At 45.0% G+C, this 26,208-nt stretch overlaps 1 protein-coding gene across 2 annotated transcripts in view; it reads right to left on the reverse strand.

Moving 5' to 3' along the window:
- Nucleotides 1-26,208, reverse strand: part of EXTL1 (exostosin like glycosyltransferase 1) — a 72,605-nt gene that overhangs the window by 34,703 nt on the left and 11,694 nt on the right. Inside the window, exon 1 of one of the 2 annotated variants that reach the window (XM_035118062.2) lies at nt 12,214-18,381. The exons of the other annotated variant lie outside the window; for it this stretch is intronic. Coding sequence (XP_034973953.1) covers nt 12,214-12,263 — 50 coding nt within the window. The 5' untranslated portion in view covers nt 12,264-18,381. Of the gene's footprint in view, nt 1-12,213; nt 18,382-26,208 lie in introns of those variants that run through there. 2 annotated transcript variants of the gene reach the window in all.

Here is a 26,208-nt window from a genome sequence, read left to right on the forward strand (position 1 = left end):
CTGTTTGCCCCCGAGAAGCAGACCCCCCAAGTGTTGTCTCCACGTGTCCTCAGGTGGTCAATTTTCCTTGCCGGCTACCAGTATGCACTAATCCACCGCTCTGGGAAGGCGATGGGCCACGCAGACGCCCTCAGCAGGCTACCACTACCAGAAACAGGACCCGACCCAGCGCCTGCGCAAGAGGTTATGACCCTGGAGCTGCTTCCCGACCGACCCATTCAGGCACAAGAAGTTGCGCACCATTCCACAAAAGATAGGGTCATCTCCCGGGTCCTGGACTGGGTGTGGCGAGGATGGCCCAGCAGCAGCCCCGGGCCAGAATTCGCTGGCTACACAAACCGCAAACATGAACTGTCGGCCCACAAGGGGTGCCTGTTATGGGGAAGCAGGGTTGTTGTTCCCCAGCCCCTCCGCAAAAGGGTCCTCACAGCCCTACACGAGACACACCCAGGGGTAGTGAGGATGAAGGCCCTTGCCAGGAGTTATGTGTGGTGGCCGGGGATTGACAGAGAGATAGAGGCCTGGGTCCAACACTGCCAGACCTGCCAAGAATCCCGCCCGGATCCCCCAAGGGCCCCAGTCCAGCCCTGGGAGTCCGCCCGACATCCATGGTCACGCTTGCACGTGGACTTCGCTGGCCCCTTCCAGGGAAAAACATTCCTCATAGTGGTGGATTCCTACACCAAATGGCTGGAGGTCGCACTGGTACCGTCCACTTCTACGGCGGCAGCCATCCGGGTACTACGTAAGCTTTTTGCAACCCACGGGCTCCCTGACACCCTCGTCTCGGACAATGGAACCGCATTCACGTCAGAGGAGTTCCAGACCTTCACAGCGCAGAACGCCATCCGCCACATCCGCTCAGCACCATTCCACCCTGCCACCAATGGCCAAGCGGAGCGCATGGTGCGGACCACCAAGGACAGCCTCCGCCGCATGACACAAGGGGACTGGGAATACCGCCTTGCCGCATTTCTTCTAGCACAGCACAGCACCCCAAGCACAACGACGGGCCGGAGCCCAGCTGAACTACTAATGGGCCGGCGCCTTGCAACTAGACTGGACCGACTTCACCCCGACAGAGCTCAGGATGAGGTAGTGGTGGGGAAAGGCAGGAACCCCCGGACATTTGTGGCCCAGGACGCAGTGTACGCAAAGAATTTTGGGGCAGGCCCAGCATGGGTACCCGCCACAGTCACCAAGGTGACCGGTCCCGTGTCGTACGAGGTACTAACGGAAGGGGGGCAATGTTGGCGCCGCCACTGCGACCAGCTACGGCGACGATTCCCAGGAGGAACCCGGGAGGAGAGCGGGACAGAGGGGTCCCAAGGGGACAGCAGGGCAGTGAGGCCTGTAGAGCGAGAGGGGTGGACAGGGGAAGCAGAAGCAGTAGGCACAGAGGGGCGCCCTGAGGCTGGAAGGACACCGGAACCAGAGCCACAACCTAGTGGTTCAGTGGCGCCAGACCAGACAGCCCCGGCACAGCCAGCAGCCTCGGAACACGAGCCAGAACCAGAACCCCTGACCAAGGAACACCCCAGGCCACAACGCACACGGAGGCGGCCAGCAGACCTTGGGGACTACGAATGCAACTTCCCGGGCAGGACTGGAACTTAGAGGGGAGGGGTGTTATGTACTGAGCTGAATCCTAGAACAATAGGATTCAGAATCAGCGGGAGCTACCCAATCCAACTCCAGGTGGAAGTGAATCCGCAACCTGATTGGCCTGCTGGAGCAGCCAATCAGGCGGCTGGCAGAAGTGAATCTGCTACCTGATTGGCCTGTAGGAGCAGCCAATCAGGCTGCAGGCAGAAGTCAATCCACAATATAATTGGCCCACAGGTGTAGCCCTGAAGTAGCCAATCACGCAAGGCCCATTGTGTAAATAATGTATATAAGCAGATGGTTTTGGGAAAAGAGCCATTCTTCTTCTCCTCTTCTCCTTGATGACTATGAGCTGAATAAAGAGCATGAAATTCACTCTCGACTCCGAGTACATTTCAGGCCATTAAGGGAATAAAGGAAGCAAAAAATGGGTTGAGGGCTCCTCCCTCAACTGATTGGTAGTTAGAAAAAGAAGGGTGAGAGCTGAGAGTGGAGTGATGTGAGCGAGAATCAAAGCAGCAAGCTAGGAAGCAAGAGAGTCAGAGCATGCTGCGAACCCTCCATTGTAGGCTCAAACTGTAGATATGTGTAAATAAACTGTATACAGTATCGTAAAGACACCACCATCTGCACTCAACCTCATTCCAAAGGAAACACAAACCCTGGTTAATTCTGCCTGGAACCCCTAGAATCTCACACTGCTCGGAGATTGAGGTGGCATGCAGCAATACTTTTATAACATAGCTTCTCAGGCCCAGGATGAATTAATACGCTTGTCACACAACTACAATATTTGCTTAACAGAATGCATTCTGCCTCCCAACCCCTGCCCTTTCAAATGGAGACAATGATTCATATTGATGGCACCCAGTATAAATGAAGAAACAGGTATGAACAGATAATCCTTTTTCCATACCTTGTCACAGACTCGATTATAGTTGCGGTCCATCCCATGTTTTGCAGATTTAAAAAATGCATGAAAACCCCACATTTAAACTGCACGCATTTTATCTGTGTGCTTCCCCTAAAATATTCTTCTTTTCAGTACATTTCCCCCAAAGAAATTCCTCAAAATATACAGTTTTGTGCACCCCCCCACACAATGAAATTGCATCATATAATTCAGAGAAGTGTATAGTTTGTGTGACAGCTGCGCTTCTGATCCACATATAAATCCATTGCTGACAAATTAGATTGGTTCGCTTTAAAATGCAACACAACCAAACACATTTCACCTCCATCTCTGTGAAGAAACAGCTTAGCTGCTCCTGCCATCAGCTTACGAACTAGGAGGGATTTCTGCAAGACCCAACATCCCTGAGGAGTGTCCTTCCCTGACTTGTACTTGTAATAATCTGTGGCCTAATTCGAGGACTCGTTGAGCAAAGGTAGCTGTGGACAGAATTAGCTGGACCAGCCTCACTTTTCATGCATTTTAACAGAATAGGCAAGGACTTGAAAAGAACCTAAATTCTTTCCCAACCGTCACAGGCCCCAAGGAAACTACAAGGATGTAGGCTGTTTGACTGTTCCTTAAAAACAAAAAGTACAGAAAAGGAGCGGAAGATGTGAAACCTCCATTCTGGCTAGCTGTAGAAGCACCAATGCAACAAGGTGAAGTTTTGCTCAGAGGCAGGTCTGAGGGAGCAGGCATGAGTTGAGAAAATCCTTTAGTCTTTCCTGAATCTACTGCAATTTTATTGGGCACCCCCAAATTCTAGAATAAAGGGAGTCCTCTCAGGCACTTTGGGCTGATTGACATCAGACCCTCCAAGTGTCCCTTTTTTCAGGGCCAGTTCCAGATTTACAGAAGCCGTTCTGGTTTCTAATTTGATCCTGGAATGTCCTGCTTTTCCTTAGGACGTCACTATTTTCGTAGGAGAAATGTTGGAGGCTATGGAATTATCTGAACCCTGAGCCAAGGAGATAAGTAACTATATAACCTAGAAGATAACTGAAGGCAGCCTTTTATAGGGAAGTTTTAAAATGTGTAATGCTTTATTATGTTTTTTTATATGTTGGAAGCTGCCCAGAGTGGCTGGGGCAACCCAACAAAATTGTTGCTGTTAATGTTTTGCCATGAGAGCAATTTTACCTTTACAAGACCCATAGATTTCCAGGAGAAATTCCACCGGTCCCTTGGATTTTATGCTGCCAGTGCTTTCTCTGGGTGGTATTCAACTTAAGCTTTACTCATGTTCATTGATTTTAACGGGTCTACTCTGAGTAAAACTCAGTTGACTATCACCCTCTGTTCTTGCTCCCATTTACTTCACTCAAAGTAGAGCCTTATAGCCCACTGTAGGTTACAAAACCCAAACCCATGAGGCACAGGAACAGTAAGCAAAACTCACATACCCAAAAATATTTGGGGCCTGTATCAAATTACAGATAGGAGCAGATGGTTGCACAAGTTAAGAGCAGATGGAATCTGCAGGAGTAATGTGGATATTTAAGCATGCCCACAGCTCAGTATGTGCTTTTGCTTTAGCGGAACTGTATATTTCACTCCAAATCCTATTTTGGTCAGAATCTGGCAGTAACTGTAATTATAACATTGCTACGAAGTAAAAAAAAAGTAAGGCAGTAAATGAGCCTAGACAGAGCTGCTCCTAATGGGGAGCAGAGGTGATGAGTGCAGGCAGAAGATCTTTTTTGACTACAGTACTTTTTTTGCTGACTTTTTCTGAACTGCTTTGTTGGGACAGACAAGTGGAGGGGTATCATCTGAAAGCTGAGAGGGAGTGTGGTGTAGACCTGGGAGACCAGTGTTCAAATCCTCACTCAGTCATGGAGCTCAATGGGTGATCCCAGGCTAGTCACTCACTCTCAGCCTGACCCACCTCACATTGTTGATTATGAGGATAAACTGTGGAATAAGAGGAATCACAGACGCCGCCTTGAGCACCTTGGAGGAAAGGTGGGATGGAAATATAATGAAAATAAAGGGGCACACTTTATCTGGGGAACCTGCATGCAAACATCCAACGCCCTTCTCCCTGCCGATTCCTGGCCCAGAGGAACAGCATACTAAAAGAGCACTGTTTTGTTCTCTCTTTTTTTAAAAAAAAAACTTGTCTACTGCCTTCCTTTCTAGCTTCACAGCATTGTCAATGTCAAACTTAGAATTACTGCAAATTCTGACCAAAGTAGAATTTGGGGTGAAACATGCAATCCTGCTAAATTCGAAGTGCATACTGGAGTTAGGAGCATGCTTAAAGATTCACATTACTCCACAGGTTCCATCTGCTCTTATTTGCAAAGCCATCTGTTCCTATCTGTGAAGTCATGAAGGACCCAAATCTTATTGGATATGTGTCTACTTCACCAGCAGTCACTGTGCACCATGGGTTTCATAGCCTATGGCAGCTTTGTCAGCAGCCATTATGCACCAAACCCTCACAGACCTATTTGCATGCCCAGTAGCCAATGTCCCGCTGAGAAGAGCACTTGGCAAAGACCACCATGTTTCAAGCCTTGATAGGTCATGAATGAATGTGGGCCTACAGAAATGAGCATGGCTGCAGGGTGAAGGTACAGCCAAGAGGCCGGGCAAGACTTGGGGAAGCTGGGACTGAGGTGAAGATCCCAAGGCAGGAAAAGAGAGAGGGTGCAAGGAGAAAGTTGGGGCAAATCCAGATGGAAGGGGGAACTGGGGCCAGAGTTTGCTCACCCACTCAGCTACAGCCTGTGTTTGTAGACACAGATCCAGTCTTACTGTTTACTATTTTGTGTTCATCCTGATAGCTGACCTGAATCAGAACCTAATTTCTGAACAACTAGTAATAGTAAAAGATTTCCTATAAATATTCTTAGTGCAGCATAAGTACAAAAGCTCCCTCTTTATTTGTGCTTTGATGGAACCTGTTTGTTAATACAGTTCCTTGGACAAGAGGTGAATGGGGGACGTTTTAAAGCTTTCCCCTTCTTTGACAGATCAACCCCTGGCAATAGGTGCACTGTTAGGCAAAGTTCACCCTGGGAAATTGGGTGGGGCTGTTGCCAAAAAACAATTGCTCTTCTATCAGCTGTCACAGACTACCACCACTCCCGCCAACCCAGAAAACTGCCTCACCATGGTAATGGAGCATGGGGTCACCAGATGTGAAACTGACCTGCAGTAAATGCACGACAGACCAAACAACAACAACCCTGCATCTTCCACAAGTTCTAGTGATGGCTGTGGTTTTAAGAGAAAAGGACTAGACAAATTCATGGAGGATTATTGGTGGCTATTTGTCACGATTGCTTCAGTGGAACTTCCACACTGAGAAGCAGTGTATCTCTCTGAATAATGGATGCATTGCTTTCATGCCCTGCATACATATTTCTGGGAGCCTACGTAGACAGCAATTATTGGAAGCAGAATTCCCCTGGATCCTTGTACAGCAGAACATTTCTTACGTTCTTATACAACTAATTACAGGTAGGTAGCCGTGTTGGTCTGCCATAGTCGAAACAAAATTTAAAAATTCCTTCCAGTAGCACCTTTGTTGTTGTTTAGTCGTTTAGTCGTGTCCGACTCTTCGTGACCCCATGGACCAGAGCACGCCAGGCACTCCTGTCTTGCACTGCCTCCCGCAGTTTGGTCAAACTCATGTTCGTAGCTTCGAGAACACTGTCCAACCATCTTGTCCTCTGTCGTCCCCTTCTCCTAGTGCCCTCAATCTTTCCCAACATCAGGGTCTTTTCCAAGGATTCTTCTCTTCTCATGAGGTGGCCAAAGTATTGGAGCCTCAGCTTCACGATCTGTCCTTCCAGGGAGCACTCAGGGCTGATTTCCTTAAGAATGGATAGGTTTGATCTTCTAGCAGTCCATGGGACTCTCAAGAGTCTCCTCCAGCACCATAATTCAAAAGCATCAATTCTTCGGCGATCAGCCTTCTTTATGGTCCAACTCTCACTTCCATACATCACTACTGGGAAAACCATAGCTTTAACTATACGGACCTTTGTCGGCAAGGTGATGTCTCTGCTTTTTAAGATGCTGTCTAGGTTTGTCATTGCTTTTCTCCCAAGAAGCAGGCGTCTTTTAATTTCGTGACTGCTGTCACCATCTGCAGTGATCAAGGAGCCCAAGAAAGTAAAATCTCTCACTGCCTCCATTTCTTCCCCTTCTATTTGCCAGGAGGTGATGGGACCAGTGGCCATGATCTTGGTTTTTTTGATGTTGAGCTTCAGACCATATTTTGCGCTCTCCTCTTTCACCCTCATTAAAAGGTTCTTTAATTCCTCCTCGCTTTCTGCCATCAAGGTTGTGTCATCTGCATATCTGAGGTTGTTGATATTTCTTCCAGCAATCTTAATTCCGGCTTGGGATTCATCTAGTCCAGCCTTTCGCATGATTAATTCTGCATATAAGTTAAATAAGCAGGGAGACAATATACAACCTTGTCGTACTCCTTTCCCAATTTTGAACCAATCAGTTGTTCCATATCCAGTTCTAACTGTAGCTTCTTGTCCCACATAGAGATTTCTCAGGAGACAGATGAGGTGATCAGGCACTCCCATTTCTTTAAGAACTTGCCATAGTTTGCTGTGGTCGACACAGTCAAAGGCTTTTGCATAGTCAATGAAGCAGAAGTAGACGTTTTTCTGGAACTCTCTAGCTTTCTCCATAATCCAGCGCATGTTTGCTATTTGGTCTCTGGTTCCTCTGCCCTTTCGAAATCCAGCTTGCACTTCTGGGAGTTCTCGGTCCACATACTGCCTAAGCCTGCCTTGTAGAATTTTAAGCATAACCTTGCTAGCGTGTGAAATGAGCGCAATTGTGCGGTAGTTGCAGCATTCTTTGGCACTGCCCTTCTTTGGAATTGGGATGTAGACTGATCTTCTCCAATCCTCTGGCCATTGCTGAGTTTTCCAAACTTGCTGGCATATTGGGTGTAGCACCTTAACAGCATCATCTTTTAAAATTTTAAACAGTTCAGCTGGAATATCATCACTTCCACTGGCCTTGTTATTAGCAATGCTTTCTAAGGCCCATTTGACTTCACTCTCCAAGATGTCTGGCTCAAGGTCAGCAACCACACTACCTGAGGTGTACGAGACCTCCATATCTTTCTGGTATAATTCCTCTGTGTATTCTTGCCACCTCTTCTTGATGTCTTCTGCTTCTGTTAGGTCCTTACCACTTTTGTCCTTGATTATGGTAATCTTTGTACGAAATGTTCCTTTCATATCTCCAATTTTCTTGAACAGATCTCTGGTTTTCCCCATTCTATTGTTTTCCTCTATTTCTTTGCATTGCTCATTTAAGAAGACCCTCTTGTCTCTCCTTGCTGTTTTTTGGAAATCTGCATTCAGTTTCCTGTATCTTTCCCTATCTCCCTTGCATTTTGCTTGCCTCCTCTCCTCCGCTATTTGTAAGGCCTCGTTGGACAGCCATTTTGCTTTCTTGCATTTCCTTTTCCTTGGGATGGTTTTCATTGCTGCCTCCTGTATAATGTTACGAGCCTCCATCCATAGTTCTTCAGGCACTCTGTCCACCAAATCTAAATCCTTAAACCTGTTCCTCACTTCCACTGTGTATTCATAAGGGATTTGATTCAGATTGTATCTTACTGGCCCAGTGGTTTTTCCTACTTTCTTCAGTTTAAGCTGGAATTTTGCTATAAGAAGCTGATGATCTGAGTTACAGTCAGCTCCAGGTCTTGTTTTTGCTGACTGTATAGAGCTTCTCCATCTTTGGCTGCAGAGAATATAATCAATCTGATTTCGATGCTGTCCATTTGGTGATATCCATGTGTAGAGTCGTCTCTTGTGTTGTTGGAATAGAGTGTTTGTGATGACCAGCTTGTTCTCTTGACAGAACTCTATTAGCCTTTGCCCTGCTTCATTTTGAACTCCAAGGCCAAACTTACCAGTTGTTCCTTTTATCTCTTGATTCCCTACTTTAGCATTCCAGTCCCCTGTAATGAGAAGAACATCCTTCTTTGGTGTCATAAGTAGCACCTTAGAGACCAACTAAGTTTGTTATTGGTATGAGCTTTCATGTGCATGCACACTTCTTCATACTAATGAACCTCATACCAATAACAAACTTAGTTGGTCTCTAAGGTGCTACTGGAAGGAAATTTTTTTATTTTATACAACTACCATAAGTTATGCACTCATGCAGAGGAAGATTGCATGTCTGAAAATATTTATCGTGGAGAAAAGAGGAAGGGGGGAATCACCTGTGCATGCACATGCATTATTAACCCTCCTGGGTGTTCTATAATCATAGTGCCACATTATATTAGTTATATAGGTAGGTAGCCGTGTTGGTCTGCCGTAGTCGAAACAAAATAAAAAAATTCCTTCCAGTAGCACCTTAGAGACCAACTAAGTTTGTCAACATGGCGTAATAATGCGTACAAAAGTAAATAAAAATGGGTCATGGAAGCCAAGTGAGTGCCAGTTCTTGTTTTCACTGTTTCTACACTTACAGGCACATGGGGGAAAGGACATGTGCCCCAGTGTGCCCCACACTCTTGGGCAGGGATGGCTGCCCCTATGTTGCAAAGCACCACTTTAGCTAGTGCCCATCAGGCATCTTTGTGCCATTAGACTGTTTTCCCAACAGTGAGCTATGGCTGCTTCTGATCATTTAATAACAAGGCAGAATTGATGCAGCTGACAGGGCAGGTGTGTGTGTGTGCATGAGACAGAAGCGAAGCATCCAATAAGTACAGGGGAAAAACAGTCTGTGCAGAGACATGGGGCGGAGGTGTCACTGTTTGAATTGCCTTGTGAGAAATGCAAGGGGACCATTCCACATCCAACCCTTTGTCTGCACATATCATCTCCCCAGTAGGGATGGGTGAAGCTGTCAGTTTCAGTTTCTCCCCGTTTCTCATATTTTCCAATCTTAAGTTCAGTTCTCTGCATTACTGTTGGCAATGAAAAAGAAAAAGTCCTCATGAAAATTCATCAGCGTTTTAGTACAAATTTCTCATAATATACAATGCCTGTGTGCCATTTTGCCTGATACACACTTTTTGTGGAAAACTCTTTCTCCTAATATAACACATTTTTGTACACTGTTTTATGCACTCTTTGCCCTAGTGTGTGCATTTCTATACATATTTGGCTGGATTACAAAATTCGGAGAAGGGCAAATTTAGAAAGGTTGTTTTGTTTCCATTCGTGCTTTCTTTCAGAAGGTATAAATTAGGTTGATTCAGTTTTAAGTACAAACGAAATCAAATTTCTCCTCCATTCCTAATTCCACCAGGCATACTTGTGTCATTAGAACATTTCCTCATAGGTGAATTCTGACTGCTTCTCATCGTTTAATAGCAACACAGAATTAATAGCACTGGGCCGGGGAACATTAAATATCAACAACATGTCCAATAGCTATGAGAAAACATCAGGTTTGTGGAGAGACATGGGGGAAGTCACTATTTGAAATTGCTTTCGAGAATATGCAAGGGGGCCACTCCACCTTCAGCCCTTTGCCTACACACTTGTCCTTTCCCCAGCCACTTTCTGCAGGGGAAATACTCTGAAAGACAGAGGTCGGCAGAGAGGTTATACTACTGTATACTGTGGGCATATGTTCAAAAGCACCAAATCTTCTTTCCCCTCCACCCACAATTAAAATACTTGACTTGACCCTGCAAATCCTGGTCACTTGCAAGAAAGCTGAGGCTCAGCAGGGCATCCGAGTGCAATCTTCGATTTACAGCCGCTCTCCCTGGGTCATGCCCTGGCCCTCATGTGCTGGCAGACGTCTGAACATGTAGGGCAACCTTCATAGCATCTTAAGACAGGAGTGGGGAACAGTTCCCCAACCAAACGTCATTAGTCATCATCATCATCATCAATTACCTGCCCACCCTGTAAGCTTCTGAGGTACAAAATGCATATATAAGGGCACAATGTGAAGGGGGGGGACATAGATAACATACAAAAATGCATTATGGTAGGGGGAAACTGTTTGCAAAAGCTTGTGCATTCAAGAAACTACATTCAAAAACCTGTTTGTAAGGAAAAATTCACACCAAAATGCAAATGAATTTTCATTAGGATTCCCCCCCCCCAAAAAAAAAAAAAATCTGCAGAAACGTGGAGAACTGAATTTGTACAGTATAGAAAAAACTGAGAAACATAGAGAAGCAAAATTGACAGATTCATCCACCCCTAGTGCCCTCCCATTTCTGGAAGGAGAGCATATTTTTGGCAAGAGTGACAGAAGTCAAGACCAAAGTCGCAGGGAATGTAGCCAGCCTGTGTATCTTACTGTAGCTTAGCCTCAAGCTTACTGTACAGGCGAGCAAGGGACTGTGGTACTTCACGATGCAGGTCTGGGAGTGGGATACCTGGATCACTTTGTGGTTGTAATTTGCTACCAGGTGTGTGTTTTATAGTAATGTTTTATTGTTTTTCTCTCGTGCACCAGTTTGCGGTTTTGAACTGAAATGAGTACAAAAAGAGTTTAATTAATAAACAAAAATTTAAAATGACAGCACTCCTCAATGTAAATCAGTGAACCAACACTGTGCCCTTCAGATGTTGGACTACAACTCCCATCAGCCCCTATCAGCATGGTACACAGCCCTTCATCTGTAGACTTTGTGTTATTGTCAAGTTTACCTAGGGATGCATTTGAGCATGCAATCTCATCTCATCCCTTCCCAGGTCATCGAGAACCCAGTCCCATAAGGACGGCACCATGCACTACCCCTGCACCCCTTTATCAGCCTATTCTCTGCACTCACTTAGGGTACAGTTGGTACTGGTTTCCCCAGGGCCATCACACTACAGCCACCCTTCTCCAAATCAAATGGCCATGGAACTCTAATGGCCATGGAAACGATTGCACACCTCTGAAAGAAATAAAAAACAAATTGCTGATTGCTGAAGGGGAGAAAACATAATACTGGGGAAATGGTGTTATTTATTATTTTGTCACAGAAGCGAAGTGGGAACATGGCATTTTGCTAACTCAGGTGGGGATTCTCTGACCCGGCAAATTCCTTTGTTGTACATGATGGATGGATCCCTGTCAGTGCTGAAACCTGATTATGTCAGGGGAAGAGTCTGTAAACACCCCCCCCCCCACACACACACACAAAAGAGAAGGGGCGGGGAGAGAGAGAAAGAGGAAAATAAGAACAATTCCTAAGCGCTAAGGCTTGTATCCAGCTATGTTTTACTCAGAGTAGCCCCACTGACCTACATTAGTAATGTTCATTAATTTCAGTAGTCCAGTTCTGAGTACGACTAGCATTGGATATAACCATGATGCTGCAATCCACTTACCTGGGAGAAACCCCCACTGAGTTAAATGGGACCTACTTCTGGTAGACACGGGTAGGATTGCAGCCTAAGAAAGGGAAAGGGTCGTGACTTTTGTAGTCCTGTGCATGCTTACTTAGATGCAAGATGCACTGAATTCCACATATCTTGCTCCTGGGTAAGTGAGCACACAATATGCACCCTGTATCCCTTTCTGAACTGTTCACCTTGGACTTTGGGAAGTTTATAATACCATACTATTTCCCAAAAGGACTGTAGGTTTTGTGGGGGGTGGGGATAGAAACCGGGTTGCAGTTCCACTTCAATCCTCATTAGTACTTTCTGGTATTAAATTGAACTGGGGGAAACCAGTTTGCTCACCCCTGGAATGCGGCCCCCAGAAGGTTCTCTCTGAGAGATGCGGCCCTCATGCTGAAAAGGGTTCCTTATCCCTGGAATAAAAGATGGAAGAGGAATGTGCATCAATGTGTTCTATGATAGGAAGGATCTCATGGGTATGTGAATAGAAGCATTAAGAAGAAAGAAGTATCCCCATTTTCCACCTGTGAGATGCTGCAGAGTATGTGGACAACCTCACCACACCTCAAAGGTTGTGTCTAACAACAGAGGAAACCTGTTTTTCCAAGTTAGGAAATAATTTGTGTGTCACATGTGCAAAGAAATATACAGATATTGTGGTTCTGTAGGAGCCTTTAAGCTGCAAAAGCCAGTTAAAACTCGATTACGGTAACCTGGCATGACTTCAGACTGCTTAGAAAAGCTAATTTGGTCGGTTTTTCACAGGACAGAGATATTGCAAAGTGACGCATATCCGGTTTGGGAATATTCACATTTTCTGCATGGCTGCCTCATCATGTGAAAAAAAATGATGGCAGAAGAGACCCCAGGCGTTGTGGGTAGGGGACATCAGACAGTTATATTGAAAACAGAAAAGGAAGTGGAAATTGCAGTAGGTTGCATGTTCATATGTGGTCAAAAATGGAAATCGGAGAAAGGAATATGACTGGCATTCGTTCACACTGTTTTTTTGGTCAGGTCCACAAAAGATTTGTAATTAATGGCATTTTTCATGCTGCTTGGATGTTTCCTTTGCTTTCAAGGTAGTTACATAACTTGTGTTAAATAGCAGTGAGCAAGACAAACAATGAAGTTTTTGGCTGAACTCTGCATTGTTCAGAAGCTCCAATTTAGTGCAATTCAACATGAACAGATCATATAACACCAATTCTGTTGCAACTACAATGGCTGCTTGTATGTTTCCAAGCTCAGTTCAAAGTGCTGGGGGTTTTTTATGTATAAAGCTCTTTACAGCTCAGGAACCCAAAATCTTCCAGAATGTCTATCCCAGTATAGGTAAAAAGGTACCTTTATCTCAGTATGAAACATACCCAGGCCCTTGAATCTTCCTCTCAGGTCCTGGAGGGTAGTGACAAGGGAGAGGGCCCTTTCAGTTGTGGCTCCCCATCTATGAAAGGCTCTCCCCTGTAAGATGCACCTGGCACCTTCATTCACATAGTTTCAGTCTCAGGTTTATGATAAAGATTATGTTGCATTGTTACTAGTGTTGCCAAAATGCCCTGTGGCTGTTATGGGGTTTGTTTCGTTCTGATTTTATGGTACAGTTTACATCTGCTATGCCTACCTCTGGAAGCCTTTGGGTAACAAGTGACCCGTCCCTGTTTTCTTACATCCCTATTCGTAGGTCAGGAGATGTGTGGGGCTCTTGAGCATCCCTCATCAGGGTCCCTGCCCAAACCCTACCAGCTCTTTTAATCCAGGTCCTATCAAACAAAGCTGGATCTACACAAGCAGGAGAATGAGATAGTAGAGTCCTAACGTGGCAGAACTGTCTGTACCACTTCAGAGTGCAGAAATAGAACATTTACCCTGCATGTAAAAAATAAATAAATCCTAGGACAGGAGAAGGAGAAGGACTGGACTAGAATCTTTCTTCCAGATGTGCTAGACTAGTTATCTACCGTACTTGCAGGGAAATTATTTGTTTATCATACATTATGAGAGAGCATTAAAAATGGTATCTGCTTTACAAAGCAGGGCTCTACCCTCTCACTCTGCTGTGAATACAGATCTGGCCTTAGCCACAAACTCAGTGGATGGTTGTAGGATAGACAACCCACTGTTATCTCAGTTTCAGCCTCTCCAAATACACAGAAGGGATAATAATACTGAATCAATCCAACAAGGGGGAGCAAACAGCTGCAAAAGGCATGTAAGATAAGTTTAAAAACAGCTGTCCAGAAATCCTGTATCCTTTATTCCCAATGCATTTCACACTTTGCTTTTTAACTTTACAATGAAGCAGATGAGCTTCTGCTCATCTGTAAACACTGACTCGGTGCTTATGATTAAAATAACCTGGAGCTCTTACCAGCCAGAAAGCTTGTGTTAACTGTGTAAATCACAAGTTGCATATCCTCTAACATTTCGCTTAAGAAAATAGGGGCGTTCATATATGTGTAACTCTCTTATTCTTACACAAAGATTTACAACTTTAGAACACGCACGCGCGCGCGCACACACACACAGTGCACACTGAAATTAGCTTTCGTATCATTGTGTGTTAGTTAACTATAACCATTTCCTTCTTCAAAAAAATAAGAACGTGTAATCTCACAATTGCTCTTATTATTATTATTATTATAGAGCTTTTGTTTTCATTATAGAGCTGGTGGAATCTGCAACAAAACATTGCAGGGTGGAGTGCGCCTGCTTAAGGTGCCTACCAGCCGGACATGCCCTCTTCAAGGGTGCACCATTCCGTTCCCCCTCTTTCCTGGTTTCCTCTCTCCCTTCCTCCAACAGACACTCTGACAACAGGCATTTTGTAACCACTGGACCTGCTCAGGTCGGTCCATTATTCCTGGTATGGTTTATTCTGAATAAGGACAGGGGAGAAATGTTATTCAGTTTGCATTTGTCTGGAGAAATCAAACCATAAGCTCTGGTTTGCGCATGGCACTAAAACAAACCATGGCTTAGCTCTAGCTGGTGCAGCAGCAGCAGCTTGACCAGGGGAGGAGCTGAGTTAGTGTGATTTTTGCACGCACACACCCAACTTGCTCGTTCATACTGAGCCCTGATTTGATTTAGTGTTGGGCCAATATATGTGAACCAAGTGTGCATATTTGACTCAGGGGTTTCAAGGGCTTACAACCTTCAAACGTAATTCTGTGCTACACATAGAGGGAGATCATATGGACTTCATGGCATAATGCAATCCATGCTCCCCCACCTTCCCGCCCTCCCTACGAGGAGGCTCAGATGCATTTAAGACGCAGGCTGGGAATCAAGAAACCCCCCATCTCAGAAATATCTAGTTCTGGGCCAACAGGTCAGTCTCGTTTAATCAGAACTCGCTTTCTCTCTGCCTGGAGATTAGTGGCTCTTGATTTGATCCAGCCTGCCTCCTTGCAGAGCAGGCTGCATATATCCTAGAACAAATCTATTGGAAGTGATGTTTTCATTAGAAAGCCATATGGCGGCTCTTAACTACGATTCTGCTTTCTGCAGGTGGTCAGACAGAAGGTAGGCAAATCTGCCTGGTTTCTCCTTTCCGAGAGACCGGCTGCCACGGAAATGATACCCACGCCTGCATCTGCAAGCGAGGCCCAATTAGCAGGAAGAAGACTCACCAGGGACTCTTCCGAAATAATTCACTCCTTCCCCTCACTGGTAATTCCAGAAGACTTCCATCCCCAATAGTCTTGTCCCCAGTCATTTGCCCCAGCTGCACTGCCTTGCCAATGACCAGAGTGGGGCTTTCTGTCCCTTTGGGATCCCCTGTGAGGTTCGCAACACCCTTATCACGCTCCACAGGCAAACTGTTGAATCCTCTTTCACAAGGAAGCCATGCCCTTTGCAGGACAAAGGGCTACCTGCTACAGCTACTGCCTGACTTTCGGGAAGGGCTGTAGCTCAGGGGTAGAGCAGAAAGTCCACAGTTCAACCCCTGGCATCTCCATGAAGGGCTGAGAAAGGTTGCTGAAATCCCTGGAGAGCCATTGCCACTCAGTGTAGACCATACTGAGCTAGATGGACCAACGGTCTGACTCTGTACAAGACAGCTTCCTATTATCCTCATGCCAAGGAGAGGGGGATTTGCAGTCTGGGGTTAGGGATGGGGAAGAAATTTCAGTCAGTTCATATTTAAAGGTGGACCTACCTAATTTGCGCTTCCTGAAACAACACACAAACTGAAACACAGTTGTCCTTCAAAATTAAGACTTCTCCAGATTTTGCAGTGCAGTTCTCCAGGCCAAGTGGTGTGTACAAAAATGCATAAACTAGGGTAAATGTGCACAACAACTTACATTGTAGTGAAAATAGCTGTAGTGAAAAGTGCATTGTATTAGGGGAAACAGCTTTGCAAAAAAATTGTGCATTAGGCAAAACTGCATACAAAAATGTGTGTGTCAGGAGAAATTTGCACTAAAGCATTGGTGGATTTTCATGAGGTTTTCTTTTTTAAAAAAATATTGCAACTTATGGAAACATGAACAACTGAATTTAAGATTGGAAATATAAGAAACTGAGAAAATATGAAACTGGCAGATTCGCCCATCCCTACCTGAAGCCTGTGCGGAAGGGTGTGGAACGTGTGGCAGTAGCTGTGGCCTTTGGTCAGCAGGGAAAGAGACCTGGATGACGTTGTCAGGACTGGGTGGCTGTCATTTTAGCACACAAGAGGATGCGTGGAGGGGGGGTGTTCAGCAGCGGCACATGAGAGTGAGGCTCAGACATGGGGAGTTCTGAGTAGCGGTTCAGACCTAGAATGGGAAGCTGGCAGTTTGGGGAAGGTGCTGGCATTGATGGAGATTTGGGTAGGCAAGATATAAGGGTTGTTCAGCGGTACATTCAGGGTTATGTATATGTGTACAAAAATAGTGTAGCTGTACACTCATATAGTAATTTGTATGTAATGATCAGCGCGTGCCCTGTCTGTGTACCTGTGTGCATAATAGCTGGGCTCGGCTAATGAACAGCTGTTACACAAACAGTTGTACATGTGTAGAAATAAGTTATCCCTGAGCTTCGTGCAAAGTGTGCACAACCTTACTTAGAGCCTGAAACCACCTGAGATTATATCAACACTACAAGCTTACATTGGTTTCATTCCAGCTTGCTTTTATTTTTTATGATTTGATTTATAAGCACAACAAACAACACACACAGAGACACACACACTTATTTACCACATACAGTGGTACCTCGGGTTACAAACACCTCGGGTTACAAACACTTTGGGTTATAGACTCCGCTAACCCGGGTGTAGTACCTCAGGTTAAGAACTTTACCTTAGGATGAGAACAGAAATCGCGCACTGGCGGCGCGGCGGCAGCGGGAGGTCCCATTAGCTAAAGTGGTACCTCAGGTTAAGAACGGTTTCAGGTTAAGAATGGACCTCCAGAACGAATTAAGCTCGTAACCAGAGGTACCATTGTACCGGCTTCTTTAACATATTTTTGCAGTGCTGTTCAGCACCCTTGTGTCACCCCGCTACCCTCCTCTTGCTCTTTGGTACCATTTTTCTTCTTCTTTGCCCTCACTGTCCTTGGCCTCACTTGCTTTTGTTCTCATCCCATCCGATTGACAAAATCACATGGTCTGCCACTGCCAATGATGTGACGATACTCTGAGTAACGTGGTCCCACCACTTTACGCTCATATGGAAAATCTGGTAGGTTGTTATTGCCAAACAGACTAAACAGCAGCAAGGGCAAGTGAGGGCAAGGACGAAGCTTAAAAAGAATGCCAAGAAACAGTAGTTAAAGAAAGAAAAGAGCACCCAAACAAAGCAAATGTTCAGTGGGGTTTGGGGAAGGGGGTACTTGCACTGGCTTCTTTGAATGTGTCTATTTCGAAATGAACATCTTTGATGCAAACTTTGAACAAAGTGGCACCAGCTGATGCACACGGAAATGAGGGACACGTGTGTGATAAATGGAGTTTTAAAGCGAGAAGACAGGAGTGCCTGGTGTGCTATGGTCCATGGGGACACAAAGAGTCGGACACGACTAAACGACTAAACAACAACAACAACAACAACAACAACAAAGCGAGAACAACAACAACAAAGCGAGAATTAGTGGCCACACAGTACTTGAAAATCCTCACCAGCAAAGTAAAGGGCACTGCTCATTTTGACGCTGTTGATCTGGCAACTGTTTGATGACATATGTACTACATTAACAAACGGCATCTCTGTTCCCATCGTAGCATCACAGAGTGTCTCAGCTCTTGGCAAGACAATCGCTCATCTCCTCTTTGCAATGATGCGTCTTTGCCTCCTCTTGGGCTTTTCATGCAAAGATACACAGATATGAAAAATGCACTGCCAGGCGTGCTTGGGCCTAATGTACTGAGATGTGAATCAAGATGCAGATGTTTTCATTAATGAGTGCATCTATTTTCTCGACATTCCTACAGTACATTTCCTTGGTTATTTCTCACATCTTCACATCTAGGGTCCAGAGGGGAAATGCCTTAAGGTTTATCTTTTATTTTTTTAAAAAAAAAAAAAAAAACCAAGAATAGCTCTAAGGACCAAAGGGGCTCTTGGAGCCAATGAAAGGATACCTCTAAATTTCTCAGACTGGTGGTTTCAATAGCAGTGTTACCACGAACAAGCCACAGCAGGCCTTAGACTCAAGCACTCTTCTTCCCTCTTCTGCTCCCAAATGGCTGAGGGTGGCAGACTGAGTAGGTGTATTAATGTTCTGTGTCTGCTTCCAACAAGTCCTATGAGGAAAGGCTGAAGGAACAGGATATATGTGGCCTGAAGAAGAGACAACTGAAATGGAACAGGAGAACACTCTGCAAATGCTCAGCCAGAAGAGGGCAAAGACATGTTTTTTTGCTGCCCCAAGGTGGAGATGGCCAAACCTGTCCATTTCTCTTTCTCTCAGTTCCTAATTTTTCTACCCTTTAACTTCAGTTCTCCACATATTTTTTTGAAAAGAAACTCCTCATGAAAAATTGGTGCAAATGTCTCCTAATATGATGCGAGTTTAGTGGTGGAAATTTCTCCTATATATTTTTGCATGCAATTTTGCCCAAAACATTTTGGTAAAACAATTTCTCTTCATCTAAGACATTTTTGTATGTTATTTTCACTCATATAGACACACTTTGCACTAATATATGCAGTTCTATACACACATTACTTGGCTGGAGAACTGCACCGCAAATTTTGGAGAAGTGCAAATTTCTAAAGATGGCTGTGTTTCGGGAAGTGCAAGTTACATAAATTCAAATTTGAGAATTGAATTGAATTGAATTGAATTTCTCCCCTAGTTGCACAAAATCCGCAGATTCCTAAAAAGCTATGGCCAGGGGCAAAAGTTAGTTTCACAAGGGCTGCTTGAATGGGGGAAACTGCAGGCCAAAAACAGGCAGACACAAATCTGCCTGAGAGCTCACCAGGGGGAACTTCCCTCATCCCTCTGCTGAGCAGAACAGCCGGCACAGATCCCTACCTCAAATGTCTCATTTACACTTCAGATTTAGAGCTAGTAAGAAATGGCATGAGGCCCTTCTGAGCAACAATACAAACCCCTGTTTCTCGCTTTATCCATATCCACATAAATGAGAGAAACCCTTGTCTCACCAACATGCTCTCTGTGCATGCCAGAAAAGGCAGGGAAGGAGACTGTTAACAACCACAAATAGCAGCTTGGTAGTAAGCAAAGGTAACGTTTGTGGACTCCCTGGAAAAAAGGCAATGTGCATGGGAAACAAACTCTTAATCCGCTTTTCAAATGTAAGAGCTCAAACCATGCTGTAGTAAGTCCCACTGTGTTCAATGGGGTTTACAACACAGCTTTTCGAAAGGAGGGAAAGGGGCTTTGATATTGTGCAAAGCTGGGGGGGAAATGACTCGGCAGACTTGCGGTCCTGGCAAGTAGGCAAAAAGTAGTCCATGTGCTTTGCAACTGCAAGCGTGTAATTTTCAGGATGCAAGAGCATTTTGAAGTTTGGGGCTTTAAACTCAAGTCCGCCGTAGGGCAGGTTTTGCAGTACAGCAGTGCATTGACTTTATTTGCATTCTTCTGCTGGGATTACTCTTTTGTATGGACAGGAAAGATAATGGATACTACGAAAACTATTCTTAAAAGATACTTGTAAAGTAAACAAAAGATGATAAAGAAAATGGAAGGTGAAATTTCAGTGACGTTACTAAGAATCAAATACAGAACTGTTTCCATGGGAAACAGTGTTTGTGTTTACCTGTGTGTTAGTTAAGCGTGTGCGACGGTGTGTGGATCTTGCCTCACCCACTACTGGAATATGACCCCCAACAGCTTTCCACAGGGGTAATGTGGTCCAAAAAAGGTTCCACACTTCTGGTGCATAGGAATGGTGTTGCCTTCAAAGCTGTTGCCCACCTTTGTCTCTCTGGCTTCTGAATCTCTGACTTCTGTTAGTGTACCCCCCCTTTCAAGGTTCCCCTCGGTTAATATTGGCCTCCTTGCTGAATAAACCAATCCAAGCATGCAGCCCTCACACTAAGCAGCGCATGCACAAAGTTACTTCTCCCACATCAACACCACTTGCACGAACACCAGCGCTCTCCACCGAAGAAAAATATCTCTGTGCGGAAAGAGAAAGTGAGGTTGAGATGGGAAAGGGAGGCGTGGGGATGGGAGAAGAGTGGGAAGCTGAGTGTCAAAACAGGAGGAGGGGAAATCCAGCAAGGTGAATGCTCATTTTAAAAACAGCAGCAAACAAACAAACGCAATGGATTATACTGAAATCTCAGAACGACAATTACTGAGCGCGAGTCTGGGCTGACGCGATGGGGCGAGGACCCATTTAATAATGCATGAGGCGGCGAGTGTCTTTGTGCTGCTTCTGCCGATGCCTCCGTCATGTGGAGGAAATGAAAGGGGAAAAAGCCCCATCACTTCAGACTTGCCTTTAATTAATTCCTTGGAGTATGAGAAGGAGCCCAAAATAGTTACCAGGAAATGTTGCCACTGTACTCTGGAGAAGATGTGCAGCCTGCCACGAGGGCAGGAAAGCAAAGGACAATCCCTAGGCCCTGTCTCTTTCCAGGAGACCCAGGCACTGGGGTCTGGCAGGGCTAAGACTGAGGAGAAGGATGAGGGAGGAAGTCAGTTTGGGTCGCATCCTAATACAAACCTACCTAATTTGCATCTCCCCCCCCCAAAAGGAAAAATCTGTGCAAACCACAATGTAGCTATCATTCAAAATGTGCACTTTTCCAACAAGAAATATACAAGAAAATGCACGTGCTAGGAAATGCGCATAAAAATCCATGTTATTGAAAATGCGCACAAAATGCTATTTTTTATTATTTTATTAATATGTATGCATATTAGACAAAAAATACATGCAAAAATGGGTATATTGAGAGAAATGCTGGCTTAAATTCTGATCAAATTTCATGAGGACTTGAAAAATAAAGAATCACAAGTTGATGCAAAAAGGTGGTGAACTGAACTTAAGACTGGAAAAAATAGAAACTAAATTTGATAGATTCGTCCGACCCTAGGCAAGAGTATTGGTACCCATTTCCACAGCACCTTACCAGAATGTTGGGACCTAGTACGTATCCTATATGTCCCTCTTGGGGGTGGGGACACAATGCACAGTCACATGACATGTTATTTGACCTCTGAGGCCTACTAGAGCCCTTCAGAGCTTCTGGGGCTAATGGGAGTTGGAGTCCAGCAACCTGCAAAGGTTTCTCACACCTGGGTTAGCAAATAGAAGTTTATACGGTCCAGTCAACGCCCTGGATGCTGCATTCTGCATTTGTTAAATGTTTTATCCTTATTTGTTTTAACAAAAGCTGCTTCTGAAAGCACCGGCTGGCTCTTCTGGACAGCTGGCAACCTAAAACCAATCTACTTTCCTGTATCTGAGAAACATTGAACAATGTTTCCTCTCTCTCTGCCCACACTCCCCATCCACTCTACCATATGCAATGACCCCTGATTGCAGCTTTCTCGTAACACACTCAGCCATATTCCCAGGCCACTCGGTTCCTTCCAGCCAAACGGTGCCACCATAAATGCCCTTGCCTTTGGTTGCTAAGAAGCGACAGGACCTTTGTCACCTCACCTTCATCCCTGCCGCTTGGTCGCTGCACTACAGCCCCAGAGACCAAAAACAACAAGCAAACGGGATCTCACTCTCACACTCTCGCTCTCTCTTTCACACGCACAGCACAAGATGAATTGGCTTCTCTCTCCTGTTCTGACAGATACATTATCTCATCTGGCTGGTTTCACAGTTCATAGGAGAACCGGGAAGTAAAGCTTGCTTTGCAATTAACATCCTCTCTGTGCAGAAAGGCAGTGGCCAGGATGGATAGGGAAGCAGCAGGCAAAGAGTGTTGGAGATTCCCCCTTTGAGGCAGGACTAAAGAGACTTCCCAAAAGCAAGCCATTTATAGTTGAAATTCTATGCAAGTTTACTTAGGGGTGCAGCCTACTAAGATCTACTCAAAGAAGACCCATTGAAAGTAATGGACAGAAGTTAGTCTACTCTGAGTAGGACTAACATTGGCTATAAAAACCATTAGCCAGAAGTAAGTCCAACTGTGTTCAGTGGGGCTCATTCCCAGACAAGGGGCCACAGGAATGCAACTTCACAATTAAGCCATATTGGCCAGCTGGTGCCCTCCAGGTGTTGCTGGACTGCAACTCCCATCATCCCTGGCCACTGGCCATGCTGACTGGGGCTAATGGGAACTGGAGTCTAACATTTGAAGGGCACCAGGTTGTGGGAGGCTGTCTTAGCCTGTGCACCCTCTCGAAAAGATGGTACAGAAAGGCTATTCAAAAGCCATTTCGGGAACTTAGTAGGGTGTGAGAAATTACAGAACAGCACCTATCTGATAGCAAACACAAGAAATAGTCTCTTGCAGTACCTGAAAGACAACAGTTTTATTGTGGCTTTCTAAGACTACATCCCACTTCCTTGACAGCACTCAATCCATCTGATAAAAGAGGCTCCAGTCTGCCGATGTAACAATTCACCTGTGAAGCCTTTGGAGACTAGGGATGAGGAAGATATTTGATTCAGTTTGCATCTGAAGGCAAACTTACCCAATCCATACTTTCCAAAACAATACGTAAACAAAAACAACAACATCCTTGGAAACTCACATTTATCCAAATTTTGCACTGTGGTACTCCAGCCATGTGTTCAAAATATGTTCAAAAATGCATGTGCTAGGATGAAGTGCACATAAAACATCATATATTAAGGGGAACTAACACACCAAAACTCTTTGCATTGGGAGAAATTGAATAATTTTGTAAGCAAAATTGTGCATGATCAAAATTCACATTTAAATGTGGATGGATTTTGATGAGGACCTTTTTCTATTTAAAAAATGATGTGGAAAACTGAATTTACGGCTGGAAAAATGAAAGGAACACCTAATTTTGACACAAGACTCTTTGTTGGTCCACTTATGAAACATTCCAGCCTCCTATCAGAGTATTCTCTTGAGGTGCCACCTCTCACAACTTAATTATCTCCTGTATCTGATAATTGAGCTCTGTGCCTCTGTAGGGAAGCCTAACATGTGGTGAGGCTTTACCCTTTCAAAGAATCCTCTGGAGACACTCCCAACTGCTATTTGATAACTGCCTTTATGATGATGCAATTCCCCCTTTTCCCCATCTTCTATCACTTAACCTGCCAGTATCTCCAGATTATTCCTAAAGATTGCCAAATGGTTCCAAGGCTGCTTGACCCACACCTTACACTGCCCAATGGTGGGGCTTGCCCCATCTCTCTTGTACTCCCCCCACCACACACACACACACACACTTGCTTCACTAAGTACGTAAGAAGAGCCTGCTGGATTAGGCCAATAGTCCATCAATAGTGTTGGGACTGAGCTTTAAAGCCCTAAACAGCCTCAGTCCAGTATACCTGAAGGAGCGTCTCCACCTCCATCGTTCTGCCCGGACACTGAGGTCCAGTGCCGAGGGCCTTCTGGCGGTTCCCTCGCTGCGAGAAGCCAAGTTACAGGGAACCAGGCAGAGGGCCTTCTCAGTAGTGGCACCCGCCCTGTGGAACACCGTCCCACCAGATGTCAAAGAGAAAAACAACTATCAGACTTTTAGAGGACATCTGAAGGCAGCCCTGTTTAGGGAAACTTTTAATGTTTAATAAATTATTGTATTTTAATATTTCTGTTGGAAGCCGCCCAGAGTGGCTGGGGAAACCCAGCCAGATGGGTGGGGTATAAATAATAAATTATTATTATTATCTAGTCCAGCATCCTGTTCTCCAAGTGGTCAACCGGATGCCCCTGAAAGCAGGAGCTGAGTGCAACAGCCCTCTCCCCCCTTCTAGTTCCCAGCAATTGCCTCTGACTGTGGAGGCAGAGCATAGCCATAATGGCTAGTAGCCACGGATGGCCATTACATCTACAAATTTGTCTAATTCTCTTTAAAAGCCATCTAAATTGATGGCCATTGCTGCCTCCTGTGAGAACATGTTCCACAGTTGACAATGCACTGTACAAAGCAGTTCTTATTTTGTTTGTCCCAAATCCTCCAACATTCATCTTCACTGAATGTCCATGAATTCTGAGAAAGGGAGAATAGGAGGCACTGCTTCTTCCACCCCTACAGAGGAAACGGCGGGGGCTGCCCCTCGGGTCTCCTGAGCTCTGCACCTTCCCAGCATGATTCAGCATGGGCCCATTTCCTCCTGCAACAGACTTGGATTCCCAGTTCAACCATTGGGCAAGGTCAATTAGATTCCCCGCCATCCCATTCCTGATGTAGATCTTCACTCCCCACTTCTTCCGTGGTGGACAGGATACCATTTTGTGGTTTGCCTCAGGTGCCAAAATATATGGAGCTGGCACTGGGCTAGTTCATACATTCTGGTGCTCCTCTCCCTTTTGCAACTGTGCATGACCCTTCTGTTTAGAACACTCACCTCACACATGGCATGATGGTAGGGTGTCTTACATTGCCCATTCGATACCAATGTCTTTGTCTCCAGTTGTTCAGACATCCTGGGCCCTTATAGCTTAATCTCACTCTGTTGTTCTCTCATGATGTTGCAGTGGACCCCCTGGAAACTCTGACAGAGCCCAAGACTCTGGGTGCTCTCCAACAATCTGACAGACGCATTTTCCACCCTCCTGCATTCACAGGAAACATTTGGTATGTGCAAACATTTATTTGGAGGTGTAACATTTAAGGCCTGCAAATATTTGAAAATGCAACCTTCAGGAATGTGGGGCCCATAAAATCAGGCTCATTAACCCTCAGAATCCACGAGGGTGAATTATTTCCTCACAGCGTTCAGAGATCTGGTCATGGTGCGAGCCCTAAAACATCCTGAGAAGTTTGATTCAATGTTACAGGGGGCGTGCTGTTTTGCTGTGCCAGGTGAAGAGGCATCACCCTCTTTTAGGTTCTCCTATAGCCTAGAAGTAGTTAACAAAAGGTGTTTTAATAAATAGCCCATTAACCTGTTCTTGAGTACTAAAGCATTCAAAAGAACGCAATGTGCCTCTTCATAACTGGGAACCTCGATAAGGCAATGTTTGCTAAGTTAACACTTAGTTCCACTAAGTTCAAGGTGCTGGTACTGCTGTACCAAGCCCTTGCCTGGTATTGAATCCCTTCCTCTTTCAACAAGCCTTTAAAGTAGAGCTGTATCCCAGTTTGCATCTGCACTGGATTTGAATGATTTTATATCTGAAATTGGTTTTTATGTCTGAAATTCTATTTCTTAAAGTGCATTTAACATTTAATTTCCCTCCTCCTACCCCACCCCGCCCCAGACATTCCATGGAGGTTAGTATGTTCCAGTTACTTAAGTAGCAGGTAAACTTATGAAATACTTCATGCTGTTGGTTTTGATCTCTGTCCAGATCAAGCGTCTCCTCCATGTCTTCTTAACAGGTTTTTCCAAAATGAACCATGAGTTGATGGTGGCTACACTGTTTATTCAACACATAGGAAAATACCAATACTAAACTATTTCAAAGTCATTCTTGCTTTTTGTATTCCGCAGTGCTCCAAGTCCTCTCTTTGAGGAATATATATTAAACTGATTTTTGGAACTGGGATTGTCGCTGCTGCACTCAGGCCCCCCTTGCAGGCTTCCCACAGCCACCATGTCAGCCATTGTGAGAACAGGATGCTGGACTAGATGAACCAATTGCCTGATCCAGCATGCTCAACTTAGGTTCTTATGTCCCTAAGTTGTTTTGTTGGTTTTTCCATTAGGGCTACGCTCTACACCCTCTCCCACTGTGCCACTAAATTCATGTCGGTAGCCATCTTCCAAGGTTGAGTAATTAGCAGTCTAGTGAAACTGCTTTTA

Source organism: Zootoca vivipara, chromosome 6 (genome assembly GCF_963506605.1).
Source record: "Zootoca vivipara chromosome 6, rZooViv1.1, whole genome shotgun sequence".
Classification (NCBI taxonomy): Eukaryota; Metazoa; Chordata; class Lepidosauria; order Squamata; family Lacertidae; genus Zootoca; species Zootoca vivipara.